General features: G+C 43.6%; 1 protein-coding gene across 2 annotated transcripts in view; it reads left to right on the forward strand.

Annotated features, from left to right (window-relative positions):
* Positions 1-15,142, forward strand: part of SV2B (synaptic vesicle glycoprotein 2B) — a 64,660-nt gene extending 49,518 nt beyond the window's left edge. For both annotated transcript variants that reach the window (XM_015639469.3, XM_015639468.3), the window contains exons 7-13: positions 1,017-1,127; positions 2,168-2,256; positions 2,971-3,135; positions 5,636-5,769; positions 6,489-6,689; positions 8,905-9,064; positions 10,103-15,142. In XM_015639469.3, the coding sequence (XP_015494955.1) occupies positions 1,017-1,127; positions 2,168-2,256; positions 2,971-3,135; positions 5,636-5,769; positions 6,489-6,689; positions 8,905-9,064; positions 10,103-10,286 (1,044 nt within the window). In that variant the 3' untranslated portion in view covers positions 10,287-15,142. The remainder of the gene's footprint in view (positions 1-1,016; positions 1,128-2,167; positions 2,257-2,970; positions 3,136-5,635; positions 5,770-6,488; positions 6,690-8,904; positions 9,065-10,102) is intronic.
* Positions 15,143-21,681: the final 6,539 nt, after the last annotated feature.

Raw genomic sequence — 21,681 nt, forward strand, 5'->3', positions numbered from 1 at the left:
TGCAACAGAGTCATGACTGCAGTGGAGGAGCTGAGCTCGGTATCGCACCTCGCGGCTCCGGCTGAGCCGAGATGTACTCACACCCGCTGGCACAGGCGGTGATCAGTGCTCCTGGTGTGGCACAAACTGTCAGGTTTTGTGCTCTTCTGATAGGCCAGAAGTTGTCAGTTTGTGATGAGTCAGCTGGTATGGGACAGTTCCCAGATCTGACATTTAATCGGTGCCAGGAGGAGGAATGCGGAGACTCCACGGCTGAGCCAAGGCGCTCGTTCACACTCAGAAATTTATTCAGCAAATTTTCGCCTTCTCCATGTGTTTACAAACAGTTCTGTTTTCCTTGAATATGTCCTTTAATTAAAGTTCTAAGCAAATATTTACTGGGATCCATTTGTAAGTTTTCCTGAGCAGTCCAGTTCAGGTATTCAGCAGTGAAAATTCAGACTCTTTTGGTGAAGCAAACTGATTGCATTGTGTGGGCTCACTTGACGGCAAGATGCATTTTCAGCTGAGAAGATTCCCATCTACACATTCATTTGTCATAGAAGTTCTTCCAGTGGTATTTAAAAGATACTGAATGAGAGATATTCCTGCTAGTTGTCATAGAAGCATGAAATCCTGAGGACACAGTTTGGGAACAAGTGACTGATCTTGGAGATAATTTTTACTATACTTTCTGAGTCCTAATTTGTAGTAGGAATCTGAAGATAGAGAAATAGGGTAGTATACAGGTACATTAGCCAGCAAATGAAAGATTGAAGTGGACATGATGTATTTAAAATATTTCATGGAAGAAGAGAGAGAAAGAGAGGATGAAAGGATGGATGGAAAAGAAGGAAGGCTCATTTCTGTTAATAGTCTCTTGCTGTAATTAAATCAATTAGCTCAATTCCTAATGCTAACTTTTAAGGAAAAAATAATAAGGGTTATTAGGTAGAAAATTGCCTGGAAGACAGTGGAATTTAAATCCACCTAGGATGAATTCTAGAAACTTCAGTCCTATTTTTTTTTCTCTCCAGGTTTCCTATATCAAAACTCCAAAGCAAGTAGATGAATTTATTGAAATCCAGAGCTCAACAGGGACCTGGTACCAGCGGTGGCTGGTCAGAATCACAACTACTTTAAAACAGGTAAAGAGAAGAAAAAAATCTTCACACAGTGCTCCAGTACCTCTTTTATTCAGGTCATGGTACCTTGAAACCCTGATTCTAACCTTAGAAATCTTCTGGGTGTTGCAGAGAGCTGCATTTTCTGTGCAGGTGTGTGCATCTGCAAGCTGCCATGCTGTCAGTCAGGGCCCAAAATGCCCCTGTGAGCATCACTGTCATCCAGCAGGGCAGAGCTTCCAGCCACAGCCCCCAGTGCTTGCCTCTCCTCCTGAGCAGATAAATATTGATTCTCTCTCCCCAAGCCTAAGTGAAATTACCACCTGCAGTGGAGGCAGAAAGTGTTTGCTCTTTGCTTCTGCTGAGACTAAGTTTCTGAGAATTGTTTCCTAGGCAAACTTAACCTTTCACACCTGCTATGCTGCTCACCTAATGCCCATGTAGGACTGTGGAAAACCTTGCTAGAACATCTGGTCTTGAAGGATGAGCTGAAAATAAAGGAAAGTGGCAAGATAAGAGCTTGAGGAGTTACATCCCCTCATCTTCTTGGCAGCATTTTTTGCAACAAGTCAAGAGCAGATCTTGGTCTGCCTCCTGCTTGGCTTCATCCCTACCTGATTTCATCTTATACCTCTTACAGTGCCAGCTGTGTTTGGGCTTTTGCTCTCCAGAGAGCTTTCAATCTCAGTTGGAAAGCACTCCTAACACCATACATATATTTGAAAAGATAAGGTTGTCAGAGGGTCTGAGAATAATCTCATATCCACATTTGCTGATATAACCTGAGAGAGACATTGCCTCATACCCAGCCCTAATCATGCACTCCAGCTCATTACAGAGGGCTCTGATCAAGTACTCTGGCACTGAGCTGAATTAAGTGATTTTTTTGTAAGCCATTTGCTCGACAAATACAATTTTGAAAAAACACTGAATATATGCCACACATCTGATCTTCCCCTGATGAACCCATTTTTCTGACATTAGGTTTATGATGCACTCATAAATGAAGCTGTCAAGCATCTGCTGAGGTGTCCTGACATCTAATTCTTCTTATGGATTTGTAGGTCTGGGACAACGTGCTATATTGTTTAACAGCCCAGTACAGGATGAACACACTGATGCTGGCTGTGGTTTGGTTTACAATGGCCTTAAGGTAAGGAAGGTATTTCTTTATATTTTTCAGGAAACTAAAGCACTATTCAGAGTCTAAATAATTATTTACACATGGAAATAAACTATTACAAAATTAATCCTGGTCTTACTTTAAAGAGTCTTTGTGAACTAAGCCTTGCTCTTCTACATATATTGATCAATCTGATTGCTTTATATGAAGTACAAGATGCTTTGAACAAATCAGGACTTGAGAAGTGGTTGGTAGCACAGTAATAAATTGACTTTCTCACCTGTAGATCTTTTATTTGATCTTGTCCACACATGCACACAAAAGACACAACTCTACCAGATTCTCAGCTGTTCCTTAGTCTAGATCAAAACCACTCAGGGGAGTCTAAACTACAGGGAAATTTTGTCTAATTCTCACACGAACTGCACACTTACAGAAATCAGCCCAATTTGTTTCTGCTCTGCTAATTTAATGGGTAGCAAGGTTAGCACATTGCTTTATTCCCCAGCCAAGGGGAAATAAAATGAATTGTCCTGCTTCAAATGAAAGGGAGTGGACCAACACACTTCTGAGATCAGCAGGGTGCTTAGAGCACAGAAACACTTTGCTCAGTCCTGTGTCAGCTCTGAGCAAGAATTTGTGTCAGACATGCAGTCACATTTGGAGTTTAACAGGTTTGCAGGATGTGAAGTAGATCTTTTAAAGAATCTTGTATCCCTGATGTGTCTCCCAATCCTGCTGCAGTTACTATGGCCTTATTGTCTGGTTCCCTGACATGATCCGGTATTTCCAAGATGAGGCATATGAATCCCGAGTGAAGATCTTTGATGAGGAAGAAGTGTCCCATTTCACCTTTAATTTCACCCTGGAAAACCAGATCCACAGAAATGGGGAATACAGGAATGACAAGTAAGTGAACAGAATTTGCTTTGCTGTAATCACAGTGAAATAAATTTCTAGAAAATTCTTTTTTTCTTTTCCATTTTTCATCAACTTGAACCTCTCTGTTGTTCTTTTGGACACTCAAATTAAATCTCTCAAGTCCCAGAGGCAGTTTTTGACTGACAAAATATAATTTTAATCCTGTTTTTCCACCTACTTTGCCTCTGTCACTGACTTCTGCAGAACCCAGGGGATCTGCAGGCCTGTGTTGGGATCAGAGCAGAGAGTGCTGTGCTGAGCAGCCCTGGATGCAGAGGTGACTTCTTTTTCCTTAGCCCACACTGACATCTACAGGGCTTGGGCAGCTACTGGTAATGAAATCGCTGCTGTATTTCCAAAATAAAAAGCAACTTCTTGCAGATGAACTACCCCAGTATCCATCCTGCAGCCTGGGCCATGGCCACACTGGGGTGCTTCTCCCACTGCAGTCACTATCTCCCCACAGATGAGTGTGTCACCTTCTCCTTTAGTGTTTTGAAGTCTGTGAATTTGCTCCAGAAGAACATCATTGCTTTCCTCCCTTTTTTTCCCCCTGTTTGGGCCTTGTCGTTTCTCTTTCTGGGTCCAGACTGGGCCCCAGTCGATCTGTTCCTCAGATATGTAAATCTTAGTCATTCCATTACTACTTTTCAAAATCCCAATAAAAATATAAAAATATTCCTATGCAATTTCTGTGATCTCATTGCCCCAGGCAGACCTAGCAGGATGCTGCTCCAGCTGCCTTGCTGGAGGGAGCTCCTCCTCAACTGGGGTGGACCTATTGGATGTTAAATGTTACACAAAACACTCATTGTTTTAATCTTCACAGCTGAAACCACATCTCATTGCCCAGCCAGGTTGTTCCAATCCCCTCAGAAACCATTCATCTCCATTTCCTTTTTACATATTTGATATAAATCAGTGGGGGACCCCAACGTGTGTCCTCATGTCTTTCCACACACCCTCCAGCAAGGAGCTGAGCTTGGTGATGCAAACCTGTCCCCACAGTTCCTGTTCCCCAAAACAAAGTGGTGAGAAGTGGATGTTGGTCAAATTTAGGGACTGGAGACATTTTTCTTATGCCTAGAGAAGGTACTGAATTTTCATTAACTTCACTGAGAACTGAGGATAGTCAGCACCTGGATGAAGACATAAAACTGTGCTGTAAATCACTATTCTCCCACCTTGGCCCTCTCCATTTTAAATACACAAAATCTCATCGAGCTAAATTGCAGTAATGCCCAGAAGTTATCTCAGCATGGCTTACAGCTGTGTTTTCCCTGCAGCCCTTGGCTGTGAGCTAAAACTCCATGGATCACCAGCCCATTGCTATCTGACTCTTCTAAACTTGGGTGTTATGAAAGCAAACTGCAGGGGGAAAATGGGTTTTAGCAGCCTTTGGGAGTAAATACATCACAGACAAATACATCACTGAGCAAATGCAGAACAGCTTAAATTTTGCTGTAACCTGTGAGACCGTCTACATGGAGCAAAACACTTGAATAATCTTCTTGTGGTATTTTGTGCATTAATAATTTCTGTTAGTAGGCTCAGTCAAGAAGCCCTGCAGCGCTCATTTAAAGGTGTAAACAACCATCACGTTACGCTGTGTTAAAAGTGCTCAATTCAATTAAGCTGCAGAGTACATGTTAGAAGGGTTTTTTTCATCTGGTGACAGTCATGGCCTCTTTAACTAGAGCAGTAATGCTTGTTCTTAATAGCTCCTTACATCTTCTAAACATGCCTGTGCATTACCTAATACATCTTCTCAGTGTTCCTGCAAAATCTCACAGGTAAATCAATATTGTGTCATCCTTCAGGCAGCCAGGTCAGACATGTCACGCTTCCCATCAGAGGAGAAATCAATCACCTGACACAGTTTATTATTTTTAGTGAAATCTCTTTTCATTACATGATACGTAATAAACCTTGAACAGAGATGGTTACAAGCAGAACTCAGATAATCTCCCCACTCTCTCCAGAATCCCTACTGCATTTTCACTTAAAAAATCACTTTGAGTTTAAACAGCTGTCAGAAACCTTTCACCAAATGGCTCAATAATGGCTGGCTTTGTTTATGATGGAGGGAGGGGGAAACTAAGGAAGGCAGCAAGGTCAGCTCATGAAGGAAATTCCCTGCATTGAGTGAAATTCTTTCTACTTCAGACAGACAAGGACTGAACATGAGAGGATTTGTGTCCCCTCAGCTTTAGAAGCACATTTTCTCAGATGTGATTATTTTGAGGAATAGAAAAACTGCCAAATCCTAAAAGATCCATGTCTCTTTAAAAAAATACCTCTTCAGACCCTTATCTCCTAATAAAACACAGAAGGACCTGGAGGGAGTTATGCATTCAAGCAACACCTTTTCTGTAAATGACACTAGAAATTGGAATGAGTGCTCCATCTCTTGAAACAGCCACTGCACACTCTATAGTGTAGAAAATATCTTAAAGCACTGAGTGAAGTTCTGTTTCCTGCCCCACAGATTTATTGGCATGAAATTCAAGGAAGTGAGATTTGAGGATTCATTATTTGAGGATTGCTACTTTGAAGATGTGAGATCCAGTGAGACCTTCTTTGAAAACTGCACCATCATCTCTACTGTCTTTTATAACACCGGTAATGGGATTCCTGCTGCAGTGTCATTTCTGTAACTAGGAACTACTTTATCAGAAAACTATTTTATTAGAACTGTTTCATCTGTTTTGTGGAAGAAAGGATGGTAGGGATCTGTGTGTTTGAGTGTGTGTTGGGTAATGAAAGTGGTGCTGGAGGAAAAGAGTGTGATGCATTTGGAAGGAGACCTCAGGTTGCTCCATCAGTGATTTTAACCCCATGACATCTGGTGTCTCTGGGTGATTTATGGGAAATGCAAAATCCTATGCTCAGGCCCTGACAGGTTAAAGAAATGGCACAATTCTCAGCACTTTACAGCTCTACTCAGTAAAACTTAAAATATAATCTCAAGCCTCCAGCAGTTGAAGATCATCAGCTGTAAAACAGTCTGTAATTTATACCAAAAAAAGCTCTTAATTTCTACCCTAATAAAGAACAAATGATAATGCTTTGAAAACCAAAGTCTGCATTGCCCTGTCCTTGTGGCATGGGGATACTGGTTCAGGTGACTCCACAAACAAAAGGAATGCATGAGCTTGCATCAGCCAGGAGCCAAAGATTCAGCTAGAGTTTGCCACTCTAAAAAATTTCCACTGAAACAAATACTCCCTGGCTATTTCCACTGGATGACAAACTTCTCTTGGGTCTTTGGTCTGGTCCTTGCTGTTGTATGAAGGGGTTCAGCCAAGCAGGGTCAAGCCTTTGCCTCTTTTCCCTCACAGATCTCTACGAACACAAATTCATCAACTGCAGGCTCATCAACAGCACGTTCATGAAGGAGAAGGAAGGCTGCCACATCGACTTTGAGGAGGACAATGATTTTCTGATCTACCTGGTCAGCTTCCTGGGCAGCCTGTCCGTGCTGCCAGGCAACATCATCTCCGCATTGCTCATGGACAAAATTGGGAGGATCAAGATGATTGGTGAGTGATGGGGCAGGAGGTGGTGGGAGCACAGCCCTACAAAGAACCCTACAAAGAGCTCGATGTGAAGGATTAAGACTGGAGGATGAGGCAGGTGATCTACTCCATGGCAGTGAACAAGTAACCTACTCCCCTCCTCTTCACCCTGCTTTTCTGTGTGTCTGTAACATTTCTTTTTTTTTAATTTATTTTGCCTTTTGTGTCAAATCCTGCACGTTTTTTTCAGTGTTCTGCAAATCAGGGTCAGAGCTAAAAAAGGATCTCTTGGTCCTGTTGAGCTGCTGCTGAAATCCAAAGCTTCTGTATAAATAAATGAACATTTTGCTTGTAGCAATGAATATTCACAAAGGTTATTTGATGTGGCAGCTTGACAGCCCAGGAGTTCCCTCTTTTGGTTTTTATCTGATTTTCAAATGATTGCACAAGGAGCTTCAGAGACCATATGGTAAATTAACTGACCATGTCACAGCCAAGAAAGGAGCCACCCTTTAGCATCATGGGAATAAATTATCAAGTTATCACCTTATCAGCTTCATGAATACTTTGGGAATTGCCGGTGTTGCAGCCTCCAGGGTTCAGACGTTGCTCTCCAGGTACTGTGGGAATCATGCCCTGAGAGACAGCCAAAGGAAGGTAATAAAATCAGGCATGTGGCTCAAGGGTAAGGGTGAATCACTCTCTTGAGCTCCTCTCTGTCCTCTGAGAACAGAGGGAAGGGTTAGCTCAGCCTCACCTTCAGACAGGTTAAAGTAGAGCAAGATGACTGATGTCTCAGGAAGGTACACAGGGAAAATGAGCATTCATGTGGTGGATTTGGAAAAGACCCAAACAAACCAGAAGGTCTGTGGGAAATAAATTAGAGGAAGCTGAATGAGAATCAGATTGTCCATCCTGCAGACATGTCAGCATTTCAGCATTTTCATCTGGAATTGAGATGACAGCTGGAGCCCTAAATGCTTATTTCTCCTGCAAAATGAAGAGAACAAGACAAAAATTAGTAACGACATGCTGAAACGTTTCACTAGGAAATTTCCAATTGAAAAAGCCTTCTGGCGTCCCACCTGTATCACGCTGTCGAACATTTTATTTCTGGTCAGCTTAACAGGAAAACTGAATTTCTCCTTTTGTGTTATGTGCCTTCCTGGGGCTTCAGTTCATTTTTATCATGTTCTACCAAACCTTCTCTTGTGCTAAACAGCAAATCTCTTGGTGCTCTCATAGTGACCAGTGCTGGGCTGGGCTTTTGCAGCAGGGGGAAAATCCACACCACACTGTGGGGATGTAGTTTGGCCTTGTGCCATGGAGGAGTAGGGGACATGGAGTCCTGAACAGCAGCTTTTCATAGTGAAAATTGCCATTTTCAGTGGCAAGATGCAACATAATGTCCAAATTGAAGCATTTCAGTTACACTTCAGCATCCAAATTATTTTGGATGGCGCTAAATTGACACCAAAAACACCAAACAACAGAGAAAATTGTTTGCTTTTCTGCTAATAAATGGAGATATTACAGTGATAACAGAACATTCTGGTGAAAAATAGTTTGATTTTTCACAAATTTCATCTTTCAGGTGAAAATTCCCAATGGGGTAGAAAGCAGTGATGTAGCTATTAATATTTCTGAATCTGAACTGTGCCTAACTGAGCATGAATGCTCTCACTTTCTCCCTCGGTGATGTTCATAAAATTATGGCTCCTGTGCAAATATGCCATGAAATCTAATGATGTTCTTATAATTAAAAGAGACCTCAAGTGCTTCATACAAGTGACTGTAAATTATCCTAATTGGGACTAGAAATGTGTCAAGTGACTTCAATATGATATGAAATGCACAAGCTTATCACTTGAAACTCAAGTTGAAAAACCTTCACAATAATGCTTCCTCCTCATTGACTTTCATGTTTACTTGTCTCTGCTCTTCCTGCGTCCATCTGGAAGTCTGAGATGCTGGAAGCCTGCCTGGAAAAGCCCATCCTCACAGTCTTTATAGAGCAGGATTATCAGCAAGATCAGGTGGACACTGAGAACATTTCCAGGCTGGTTTCCAGTGTCAGAGAATGACAGATAGGCAGCATCAAGGTGTTTCTGGATTCTCACAGATTTAATTCTCATTGGGATGAAATGCCATCACTTGAAAGCCATCTTTAACAAATGTTTGCTCAACTGTGGACAGGGGAAGCTGGTGCCAGTGTTCTCCTGTTGGTTTGCCCCCTCAGGTGGCTCGATGCTGATCTCAGCTGTGTGCTGCTTCTTCCTGTTCTTTGGGAACAGCGAGTCGGCGATGATCGGCTGGCAGTGCCTCTTCTGTGGGGCCAGCATTGCCGCCTGGAACGCCCTGGATGTCATCACCGTGGAGCTCTACCCCACAGACAAAAGGTGCTCCGAACATTTCTCCCTTTAGCCTCCACCCTCTACCTAGTTCTCTTGGTTCCCAATGGAAAAAGCCGCTCTAGAGACATGTACGTGGGGGAGCTGTATATTTTTATTTATTTTACTTTCACCAGTCCTTCAGGGCTGTTTAATCCTGGGTCACAACAGACATTTTCAACCATAATTCTGCTTGTGTGGCAGGTTTAACTCAGGGATCACATGGACATATGGAGATTATGGGCTGATAAATCAAAGAACCATAGAATCATGGTATCACAGAATGGTTTGGCTTGGAAGGGACATCAAAGATCAGCTAATTCTAAAGCCCATGCCATGGGCAGGGCCACCAAATGAAAGATGTACTCTGTCGTTTCCATGGATGTGCATGGAGATCTGGCCTTTCACACTGCATCCCCAAGCCTCTCGGCATGGCTCATCACTGGGGCAAGCCTTCCCCTCCAAATCTGGAGAAAACCATGTGCACAGAGTGATTTGAGACACCAGGATGAACAGGAGACTTTGAGACCACATCCTGCAGATTATATCTTTACTTACAACATCATTATAAACCCCTTTTTGTCTTTTTCAGACTGTTAGGGGGAAGCCAGAAATGAAGGACTGTACATTGAAAATAGTGTGCTTTTAGCTGCTGGGTGAAACAGGATTTAGAGGAGAGCTGTGGTTGTTTCTCTGGGGACAACCTACTCCAGGCAGCCCTTGGAAGGGATTTGAGGAGATCTAGGAAAGATTTTGTCCTGCTGTCTTTGGGGAGGGCAAAGGCTCCTCAAGGACAGTGTGGGCCACTGTAGGGCTATGGAGAAGGTAAGATGAAATGGACAAATGAGTGCACACAGACATTCTCATTTACACAGACATGCAAAACTGTTGCATCTATTTATCTACTTATTTGTTCTGCCCAGTTTTACTTACTAGAAGAGTAGCCTGGGCAACATAAGAAAATTCACAAAATTACCAGTCCAAACCTTCTCTGATTGTGCCAGAAACTCCGTCTTAACCATTGCTTTCTGCTTTTCCTCCCCACAGGGCAACAGCCTTTGGCATCCTCAATGGTCTTTGCAAGTTTGGTGCCATCCTGGGGAACTCTATCTTCTCCTCCTTTGTAGGGATAACCAAGGTGGTTCCCATCCTTCTGGCCTCCTCCGCTCTGGTTGGGGGTGGCCTGCTGGCTTTGCGCCTGCCAGAGACTCGAGAACAGGTCCTGATGTGAGCAACAGAGGCCAGGGGGCTTGGAGGGGGGGCAGATGTAGAAGAAGAACGAAAAAGAGCCATGTCTGGAAATCCCAAAACGCTCATTCTAACTGTTCTGTCAATACCTCAAAGCGAGACAGCAGAGGGAAGGAAGAACCCGCAGGGATATAAACAAAACCATCGTTTCTGACCTTATTACAGCCACGACTGGTGCATGCAGCCCCCACACGCCCCTTGCAGAGCTTGGGTGCCATCCTGCCTATGCTGGGAGCCCCCTCTGTCCCTGTCCACGCCCCTGCAAGGACAGCAGACTCAGACAGTGGCTCGGTGTGCAGGTGTGACACGGCAGGACAGACCCCCACCCTCCTGCCTCTGCCCGCTGAGACCCTGCCCTGGCGCCCAGCCCTCCTCAGCCACCCACACCAGCTGTGCCCAGAGGCACAGAGCATCCTGGAGGAGGCAGGTAACCAACCTGCTGTAGGTGAGCTCCAGCAGTAGGGGTAAGAGTTGCAGATGTGGCCAGGGAGACCCCAGCTGTCTTGGTTTTGGGATTACCACTCACCTGGAAGAGTGAGAGTCCTGATTTCTCCAGTATGTGAGGGTGGGTGCTCAGCTGTCTCAGAAGATTCAGAGCTTCAAGGCCCTTTACTGTCTTTATTTGGGCACAGGGAATCACTAGGCACCTTCTTGCTGTGGAAGAGAAATATCTAAATAATTATATATATATATATATGTATTTACACCTACTTGCAAACATATGTACACCCATTGAAGTGATCAGCTATTAAAATCTAGGATTTTTTATTTCTGTACACTTAAGATGATTTTAAGAGTCACACTAAAAACAAGTCCCAGAAATTCAAGATTATCAGGAGTCATGACCAACTTAGTGATGCTTAATTCTTTACATGCAGATACCAAATATTTAAATGTATTAGTGGCTGGGAATATATATTTCTTTAATGATTAAAAGGGGTTTTTTTCCTGCAGCTTTCACAGAGGAGAAATTGATATGATATTGGAGCATTCCACAAACCAAATGTGTACATATTATCCAGTGTAAATAGGGGATTTTTGCCTAATACCTAGAGTATGGTAACTAACAATTTACCAGCATTTTAGCCATATTATTTGAATAATATGATGCTTGATTTTCTAATATACTTGGGTCTCATTGAAACACTGTAAGCACAGTTACTTAAAGCCATTTAACTTGTTGCACAGGGAATGCACACAGCAAGTTTTCACTGTACAGAACATTAAATTCCCCATTAAATGGCACAGTTTAGTTTGATATCCTGTGGAGAACATTTCTGAAATTTGTGTGCCCTTTTTATCACACAAGTTAAGTCCTGTTGCACCTAGAGGCAAAGTGAGTTGTGTATTTTGGGCTATGTTTTCTTGGGAAAGCAGAAATGCAGAGCATCCTGTTCAATAGCAGTGCTCACAATGGATAACACTAATTATTTTGTTTCAACAAGCTCAGCAATAGGCCAGAATCGATCTGAAACCACCTCATAGTGCAGCTAATTTGTCGAACCAGGATATTTTGTGACATAAAAAGTTCTTTTGTACTTCTGCTGGTGATCTTCTCATTTAACTTTTGTTGGATCTTCTTCATTATTGCTTTTTTTTTGTAAATTTTTTTTTTTTGGTGATTTTGGTTGTTTTTTTTAAGAAAACCAAGCAAGGCCAGGCTGGAATCCTGCAGGAGTGATGTCTCACAGCCCTGCCTTTGGCTGCACAGCCCCTGGCACCAGGGCCAGCCCAGGCTGCAGCTGTGGGAGTCAGCGTGCTGCTGCTGCAGGGGCAGCTGAAGGACACACAGCAGGGCTAGATCACAAGCAGAAAATCCTTGCCAATGAGGCAAAAACCTCTAATGAGCATCACCTTTTTCGTTGTGTCAATCAGGGATAAGCACTCATGGATCACCTATAGGCTACAATGGGCTGTTTGAGATTCTTGACCTTTATTCTGAGGTTTATGAAATCGGTAAGATCACATGCTGCTGTAATAACCAACCTTATTATGCCTCATTTCTTCATTTTGTGGGTAGCTTAGGGCTTTTGTGTTATTATTTATTTTATTTATTTGTCTTCAAAACAACGAGGTTCCCTCTCTAAGGTAGGAGTGAATGTAATTATGTCCTTTGGCAGCAGTTCACAGGTTCTATTCAGAATGACAGTCCAGAATGTGGGGTTTTTCTTTAAGAATATCTGGTCCTTCTGCATGATGAGAGACAGTTTAAATATGTATTTTAACACAAAAGATCACCATGACCTTTAGGTTTCACCCATTTTGTTGGGCTGTGGTTGCCAATTACCACATTGCAACAGGGCAGGGGGGCAAAATTTTGTTTCATTTTCTGGATTATTCTCTTGTGCTGCTCTGAGGAGCCAGAACCTATTTTTCTAAATATTTATTTTGCATAACATTCCTATTTACATGTCACCCAATGCTCACAGCAAACCTGACTATTTGTGTTCTCCACTGACATTTTGCAGTGACATTAATGACATCATTTGTTTTGCAAAATTTCCCTGTTAATTTTCAGAGAAGGAAGAAACTGAAATCTTGAGGAGATAGAAATGGCAAGGTAATATTAGGAAATATTATCCAATCTTAGAAACCTTTCTTCCTTGCAGAATGGCTCTTTCAGGGGCTGCTAAACCTCACCTCACAGACCAGCTGGGATGAGGTAAAGACTAATAGGATCTCACTGTCAATGTCAGCTGGAAATTCTTTGCACCCCTAAAATCCATGGGTCAGTCACTTGAGGGCTAAGGGATATTGCACGTGTTGGGACAAGGCTCCTACCCCTGGCTCAACCAGGGAGTTTGTGACCTGACAGGAGAGAGCAAACACACACCACAGCTGGCATGTGAGAGCCTGAGATAAAGGACAACAACGAGCAGAGCAGAGGGAAGGAAAAGCTAAAGAGAGCTCCCATCTCCTGGCTGAGACACCTAGGACTGGACTGAATGGATTCCCACTATTCTCAGCTGAAAGGCAGAGGCAATGCAAAACTTGCCCTGGGTAGTCCTGCAGGTCTGTCCTTCTTCAGGGATAGAGAGATACAGGGCAACAGCTCCAGCTCAGGCACTGAATTCCTGACACCTGGGCTGACATCTCCCACCCAGTTCAGTGGAGACAGGCTTAGTCAATATTCCCAGTGTGTTTGTTTGCTGTCCTAGCCATGGTGTAAATCAGTGTAGGTGTCACACTGCTGCTCTCCAGAGCAAAGCAGCTGCTGGGTGCAGACCCCTCTGCATTGGCTGGGGTTTCTTCTGGGCTCAGTTTCAAGCCTTGGCCACCTGCTAGGCTTAGCCTTGGTCACAGGCCCTTGAGCCTCAGGCAAGGGAAGAGTTCTCCTCAGGCACCTCCTCTGATGGCTCAGCTTAATTTGTGCTGTAAAATCAGCATTGCCTGTGCTGGTCGAGGGCCAGCACATCTCCTCCCTCAGCTGCCCACGTCTGCCACAGTGAACAGTCTCTCTCTTGGATACACTGGACCTTCCACAGAGAAATCTGCTGATCACAGGTCCCCTGATGGTCCCTGCACAGCACTATTTCCATGGATTCATGAACTTCACTGCAACAGGGACACAGAGGACCAGGGCAGGGGACTTGCCTTAAATCCCAAAGATCTCTTCTAGAGGACAGCTGGATCTCCTCGTGCATGTGTGGCACACCAGGACAGCCACTTTGCTGATGATAATTGTGGGATGGGAAAGGTGAACCTAAGGAACCCAAACTGGCCTGCTGTGGCTTGGTGTCTTCAGCTCTGCTGCACTGTGGTGGGACAAGTCCATTGCTGAATTTCTGAGCATGCAGACACAGGCTTTTATAGGAACACCAGGCACTGTTGATACTATTATTAAAGACCAGTGCTATTACAGTAAGAGTTCTGCCTCTTTGTATTCCCTGTTGATTTAACGGGTTGTGCTATTGTGATTTATTTACTCCAGTTGTGCAGGACAGCTCCTGTTATTGATTTTGGCTCTGCTACATCCTAGTGGTGGTGGCTGCAGCTTGTGCTGTGTGGGGTGATCCCCTCCTTGCCCATATCAACATTACTATTTGAAATTCCTTGAATTATGGGACTTACAGATGGTGGCATATGGATCTTTTGGACTATGAAGAGCGTCAGTCTTGGAAAACCCATATCCAGTGCCAGAGGTTCTGCACACTGGGAAGTTCTCAGGCATCCTGATGTCCTTCAGTGATGCTGAGAGTGGTCCAGCCCCAAGGCTGCATTCACACAAGGGCATGGAGCAGGACTGCATGGAGCTGAGCTTTCTGCAGATGTCCAGGTCCCTTCCAGGTCCTGCTTTCAGACCTCCAACAGCAGAGTATACTGTGATGCTCTTAAGGAGGCCCTAGGTCCTTTTATATTCCCTGCTTGTGTCCTTTGACTTTCCAAAGGAGTCACAAAACCCGAGAGGATATTTTGAAGTTTATGTAGATTTGAGCCCTATGTATTTTATTTTGCATTAAGTTTCTCCCTCAGTTTCTCACCCTTATATTAGCAAATGCTGCTTTTAGGAAGAATCAAGCCTGGGAACTGAAGGAAACAAAATGAAATTAATTTCTTTGCTGTATGTGATGCTAGTGCTGTATAAATGTACACACACTGCAAGTCCCACTGTAAATAACACCTGGTGTCGTGCTTTAATGGAAAGTTTCATTTAGATGTTCAGTCAGCTCTGTGTGTGAAATAGCCAATTCCAGTCCCTTGGTTCCTTTTCTTCATTTAAAACCTTCTTTTATTTTTTTTTTATTTGATCTGTGTCTGGTCGTCACTGGAAATTGCAGCTGTTCCAATGGACTTTGTTTTTGTTCTCTCTGTCACATTAAAAAGCTGGAAGAAAAAGAATGGCTCTTGTAGTGTTTGTGTTTAATGTACATTTGAGCCTTTTCACAAGGACTCTACTGGGTAACTTTGTACCCTGACACTGTGACGGCTTTCTTTGATGTTTGCTACTTGTTCATCCTTCCTTTCTCTCAAACAATCCCAACTCAATTAAATCTGCCTTCTATCACAATCATTTCACACTGTGGACTTCCAAACACAGGACATGAGAAAATCTTCACCCTGAAATTTTTTCTGGTAGGAGAAAGCATGAAATATCTTCAAATGCTGTGCAAGACCAAAAATCTAAATTCTGCATTGTAACAGGAATGCATCCCCAAAGAAGCACTGCTTTTGTGGCCTGGCACGCTATTTGACCACAGTATACTCCCTTCTCACATGCATTTCTAGAGAATGTGATCTCTTTATTTTATTTGCAGCTTTTTGTATATATCTAACTGTCCAGGCCATGCTTTCAGAGCAATGATACAGACAGCAGCAATTGTGTAGGAAAAGAGCTCATGGCACAAGCAGTGGAGGCTGGCTGCCAGACTATGGGACTTATACAAGAATTTCTTTATGTAGAACATAAAATGCAGTGATCCCACATGTTCTCGGCCCGCTGAAGGGTTTTGAGTTAGTTAATTAAGAAATTTAGGTGCTGAAAAGTTGTTGGTTAAATCAATGATCAGTGCTCTCATCACATCCACTGCAACAAGCTGAAGGTAATACTAAAGTGAGAGATGAAGAGCCAGAGAGACTAGAAATGTAATAAAGAAGCCATGAAGGTATTTCCATCATCAGGGGACTAAACCAGCATTTCTCTCAGCTCAGGTTCAGCTGGGCTGGGGTTCCCCTGGGTGAATCAGAGGCAGCAGCAGCCTGGGATTGGTACGGGCTGGTCTCGGGTGGGAACAGGTAAGGGCTGGTCTCAGCTGGGAGCTGCCAACTCTGACTTTTTCAGTGCTCATGTCCAGGGTGCAGAGCTATGAAATCAACCTTCCCTGAGCCCCTTCTGTGTGTTCAGCCTGTAGGAAAGCGTGCATCAACAAACACCATCAGAAAGCATTTTCTACAAAGTGGGTTTTTAGATAAAGGTCAGAGATTTGCACTCAAAGCCTTGGAGGTGTTTTTGAGTCATTCTTACTCCAGGCTACTTGACATTCTGCATAAGGCTGAAGTTTCAGTAAGCAGAAAAATCCCATATTTGAATGTTCAGACAGGGTTGCTGATAAAAACAGGGCATAAAACCCCTGACTAATTTTAAATTAGGGTGCAGGGAATTTAAAAAACAGGATTATGTGGCACGTCTGCCTGAGATCACATAGGATGGACTGGTTGGTAAGAAAACCTTTACAAATCTGTGTTCCTGCTTTTCCATATTGATGTTCCTGCCCTGACCATCTCGTTTTCATCATGTGGATTTTCTGGCACAGATTCTCGTAGCTACTAATAAATGACCCAGATTCCCTAGATGTGCAAGTTCATCCAAGCTGTCACAGGAGGTTACCTGATGAAGGAAGGAGGCTGGGGATGATGGCATTCCTAGCAGACACAAAATCCAGCAATAGGCCTGAGTGATGCTTCTGAATTGTGAAGTGACTTCATATTAGGAACGTGACTTGGGTCAGGTTATGGTAAGATGGCAAATCATTTTACCAGTGCTCTGGTATTTCAGATCCTAATTTGGGGACTTTAAAAGTAGAGACCAAACGTGGCAATGTAAGTTCACATTTGTTGAAAAGACAAGGGAAGAGCAAAACTTGGCCAGGTCCTTGTGGATGGGAAATAGAGCCCAGCTTGGGGCAGAATTTGCTGGAGACTGAGCACTCTGCCAATGCACAAACCATGGTATGATTTTGGGGCTGATACTGAGTCTGCCCTTCTCAGACAAGTTCTTTTGTGAGCAGATGATTATAAACCCAAAAAAACTATCAAAACATTTTTCCTACCATTCCCAGTGAGCAAGGAGAATTAACTGAAGAACTTTCAGCTACCATAGCCCATGATAATGCAAATAATTAGGGGATTATATATAATTTTTAACATTTTAAGCATACAGAATTATTACTGCACTAACCCATACAGTACTATTTGAAAATACTAAAAGTCGGGTTTAAATTTATTGTTCAGTTCTTTTTTCACCTATAAAAATGTGTGTGTCTATACCTACATACACACATATGCACATGTATGTAAAATCCAATAATTGCACTTGACCTTACTAATGATGCCCAAGCTTTTTGGGGGATTGAAAGGCCAGGAGATGGCAGCAGTTGCCCACAACATCGACTGGTCTCTGCTCACCAGTAGCTGCTGGAGGCTGTGCCCAGGACCCCCATCAGACAGGCGAGGTGCTGCAGCAGTGCCATCAGATCCAGCTCACAGGGCTCTGACCCTCAGCGAAATCAGGGAAAAGGAGGTAACAAAAAAAAGCAGTGATTGGAAAGTTTAGGGAACAAGCAGCCCTGTCTAATGCCAAAGCTTTTGGAATGTGAGTTGTGCAGACGTGAAGCAAACGCAATTATGGGGGAGAAAATAAGAATTTCTGCTTCAGTAGGCTAGTGCAATGGTTTTCAAGCTTTCTCATCCTGAGTGTTTTCCAGGGGAGATGTGGATTCCTTGTAATAATGTGGTGGGACTGCAGCTAGAGGAGAAAAGCTGTGGACTGGACAGTGCCTTACCTGCAGGGCTCTGAGCAGGGGGGCATGGGGTGCCTCCTGGGGCAGCCTGCTGAGATGATTTAGGGAATGGGCTTTGTAGACAAGGTCTCCAGCCCAGCTAATCATGACAAGATGTCACCAACACTGTCTCAGAAGTTTCTCCTTCCCCAAAAGGCAGAACCTTCTACAGTTAAAATTTGGGCTGTTAAAAGGAGTCTCAGTGCAGAGTGGTTTGGTGAACCCCTCCCACATCTCTGTATGAGGAATGTAAGTCAGGGGACAGCACAGGTGTTTCTAAGTGCTTTGCTTATCACCTCAAAACAGCCTGAGGCCACAAACCCTCAATGCTTTCCCTATATGGCTCATTCAGATCAGAGTTCTGATCCTGCTGGGAATTAACCAACTAAAATCTACATTGCAGCTGTCCTGCCCATGGCTTCCAGAACCCACAGAGCCCAGCCTGAGGCTTGTGATCCTCTCAAGCAGGGCTTTACCCCAGCCTCATGTGGCTCCCACCACACCTGGCTATAGCTGAGGGCCACCATGGATTTTGTGTTGATGTTTTCTCTCTGAAAAGAGAGAACAAGCTTAGAATTCCCTGGAAAGCTTTTCCTTCACTATAGAAAATAAACAAAAGAGCTACTCAGTAAACACAAACAGAGGTAACATCGAGGAAACCAAAGCCAGATCTCAAGTGGCTTCATTCCTAGCTTTTGTTGTCCTGGCAAAGTAAAGAGACACTCCAGGGAGGACGTAACTTCCCAGGGCTGCAGCCTGTCCAGCAGTGGAGTGCCATGGGCAGGACAGGAGCAGGATCCCCTCCTGTCCTGGGGTTTCAGAAGAAGTCTTTAAGATTTCTCCAGAGGGAGCCCTTTCTTAGCCTTGAAATATTCTGCTTCAGGATGGAAAAAGAATATTGCACTCAGCCCTTCAAAATACATCTTTGAATGATAAACTCAGCTCTTTTATCCTTTCTTATTTAGGATAAGGATAAGACCTTTGAAATCATCCCAGCAACCCTGTTCCTTCTCTTAGATCCCTGAACAACAAGCTGCTCTGAAGAAGCCAGCCTCGTACCAAGCCCTTAGGCCTATAAATATTTCAGAACAACTATTTACAGCCCTCTTTTGACACTATCCAAAGAGACCATAAAGAGTTCTGAGCAGCCCTGGCTCCACACAGGACCCTGCTAAGTTACTTTGTCCCCTTTTGCATCCCACCTGGTAGAGGACAGGAATAGTGTCACCTTTATGTTGGTCTCTGGGACAGATCTCTTGCTCTGTGTGGGGTGACCCCTACATTAGGGGCTCAAGAGACCTTCTCAGACAGATTTTCTGGGGTTTTGGGTTTGGGGTGACAGTTACTATTCCATGTCCTTGCTGACATTTATCTCTGGTATTGCAGAATGCCCTTCCTCCAGGTCAGTTAAAGCAGCTTTTTATAAATGCTACACATTTAGAAATAACCAGTTTCCCTGTCTCCACAGGTCAAGGTTCAGTATAAAACTTGTGGGAAGAAACTCTCATTAAAGAGAAAAAAAAAATGGGAACTCTGGGTGAATGCCACATCACCACAGAAGAGTTCAAGGCTGAAGTTAAGTATATCCTTAAATCATGAACATGATTATTGCAACCTTCCAGTGTCCACTGAGGATGAAATATTGCCTTGATAGGCTTTAGAGACAGGATTTCATAAAGAGGAAATCTAGATTGGAAAATAAAGCAGGGAAATGTTAAAATCCAACAAAAAAAAATGTCCCAAATTCCAACCCAAACACTTTTCTGACCACTATCTCATATTAAACAGGGGTACCTCCCAGCAGAGCAGGTTGCTCAGAGCCCCACCCAGCCCTCTCCCAGTAGCACACTGGTCATGGTGCAAGGGCAGAGCCCTCAGCCTGGATCTCTGCTGTGTGTGCAAGCCCCAGACTCGTGGAGCTGTGGGTGGCAAATTCTCTGAATGAGAATTAGGGTGGCGGTGTGGCTCACTGGAAAGCTGACAGCTCCTTCTCACTTTAGAACACTTTCTGAACTACAACTCTGAGGTGTCTCAGGGCACAGCAAAATCTGGGTAAATCACCTTCTGTCTCCTTTTCTCTCTGGGTTTTCTTTTTTCTCTTCAGGTATGACTTCCCCAAGTACCCTCCCTTGCTTGATGCAGTTGGAATCTGGTGACACGATGCAAATGAAATGCTGATTTTTAAGCAAGATTATGTAAATCCAATATGTTCAGTCACTGCAGTCCTGGGAATTCCCTTATCAGCAACATAATCATTGAGAATGAATTCCCCCAGTCTGTGAGATAATGGCAGGGAAGGAGTGAGGACTGAGCTTTACCAGGCTTTACTCAGCCAGGGCATCCTTGCACATGACAAGGAATGAGCACAAGGTGAAATGTTTGTACCACAGAGATTTCCAGTGCAATGATCCTGCTTTCAATAGGCCACAAAGAATTAAGGCCAATGTGGAAGACAATCTAGATCTTTCTGCTTGCCACATAGGGATCCTGGTCTAGTTTGATGTCTGTCCTTGAGCTGATTGAGGAATAAAGCACTAAAATTTTCTGTCCCGAGTTGCTCAGTGGTCATAGACATGAGCTGTTAGTTCTTGTGCTCCCCTTTGTAACAAGAAAGTTGGCATTACATTTATGAATAAAGTCCTTGGGTGGTGGCCTGATAAATTTGATTTCAAAATGAGATGTGGGGCATAATGCTGACTGCTTATTTTGTCCTTGCTGCCTTCTTACTACCAATCTTTGCAAGCACAACTCACAAGTGACTACTTTGTTTTCCTCCGGGCATGATTTAGCTTTATTTATTGGCATTGTTCTTATTACTATTCATAAAAGAAATTATCAAGGTAACCTGGTTGATGGACTTCCAAGCATTTCGTAATGACTTCTGCAAATCATGAAGAAAAATGAACCTTCCAAACTGAAGACATAAGCAAAAGCAGGGCAAGGGGATGATGAGCTTTAAAGAATAGGTGTCCTTTCAAGCCAAAGATTAATTCCAGATTAAAATTATCAGACAGTAAATAGTACACTTGAGTCTTCGTCAATAGGAAGCAAATTTACCCTGTTGCAAATATACTAATCACTAGCCTAGCAACTCACATTATTAGCTGACAATAATTATTCTCTCCAAGGAAAGTACAGACCTTCAAAGGAGATTGCATCTTAAATCACAGCAAATTTTAATTTAAATTAAAAGTGTAGGAATGCACACAATACCCCATCTCTCTGTTATCCGTCCAGGATGGTGTCATTACAGTGTTTTAAAGACAGCCCCAATCATTGAACTAAATACCTGCAGCCTAACACCTTGCAATTTCATTTTCTCCTTGTCAGACTGTGTAATTGATATTTGTACTGGAGGTAACAAAACAGAAAATGTGAAGGTAAGGTGTTGGTAACTGTGCCATTACTGTCTCTTAAACTGCCTGAGAGGTGGCGAGGATGGAGTGACAGTGGGGAACTGCTGCCTTTGTAACTGGGCACAAAACCATCCATGTGCCTTAAGGCTGCAGTCAGTGCCTTCTTGGATTGGGATGGGTGTGAGGTCTTCTCACAACACCTCATGTGCCTGTTTCTGCTGGAGGCCAAGTCCTGCAAAGAACCTGGTTCATTGATTTCAGTGAGATCTCATCTTGGTGCAGGGTGTGACTGGGGACGTGGAGAGTCAGCCCCTGGGAGCTGGCAGGAGATGGGGCTCTCCAGTCACCTGCAGGGACAGATGGAGGGAGCTGAAACCTTCACTGGTGACTTTTCTGTCTGACTTTCCTGATTCATGCAGTCTTGAGGACTGACAGTTCCCAAGCACAGTCACAGAGAAGTGACCGATTCTGTTCCCCTTGTTCTGAGCTCAAGGACAGGGTAATGGGATCTCTTTCATGGGCTTTT

The sequence above is a fragment of the Parus major genome, chromosome 10 (assembly GCF_001522545.3).
Source record: "Parus major isolate Abel chromosome 10, Parus_major1.1, whole genome shotgun sequence".
Classification (NCBI taxonomy): Eukaryota; Metazoa; Chordata; class Aves; order Passeriformes; family Paridae; genus Parus; species Parus major.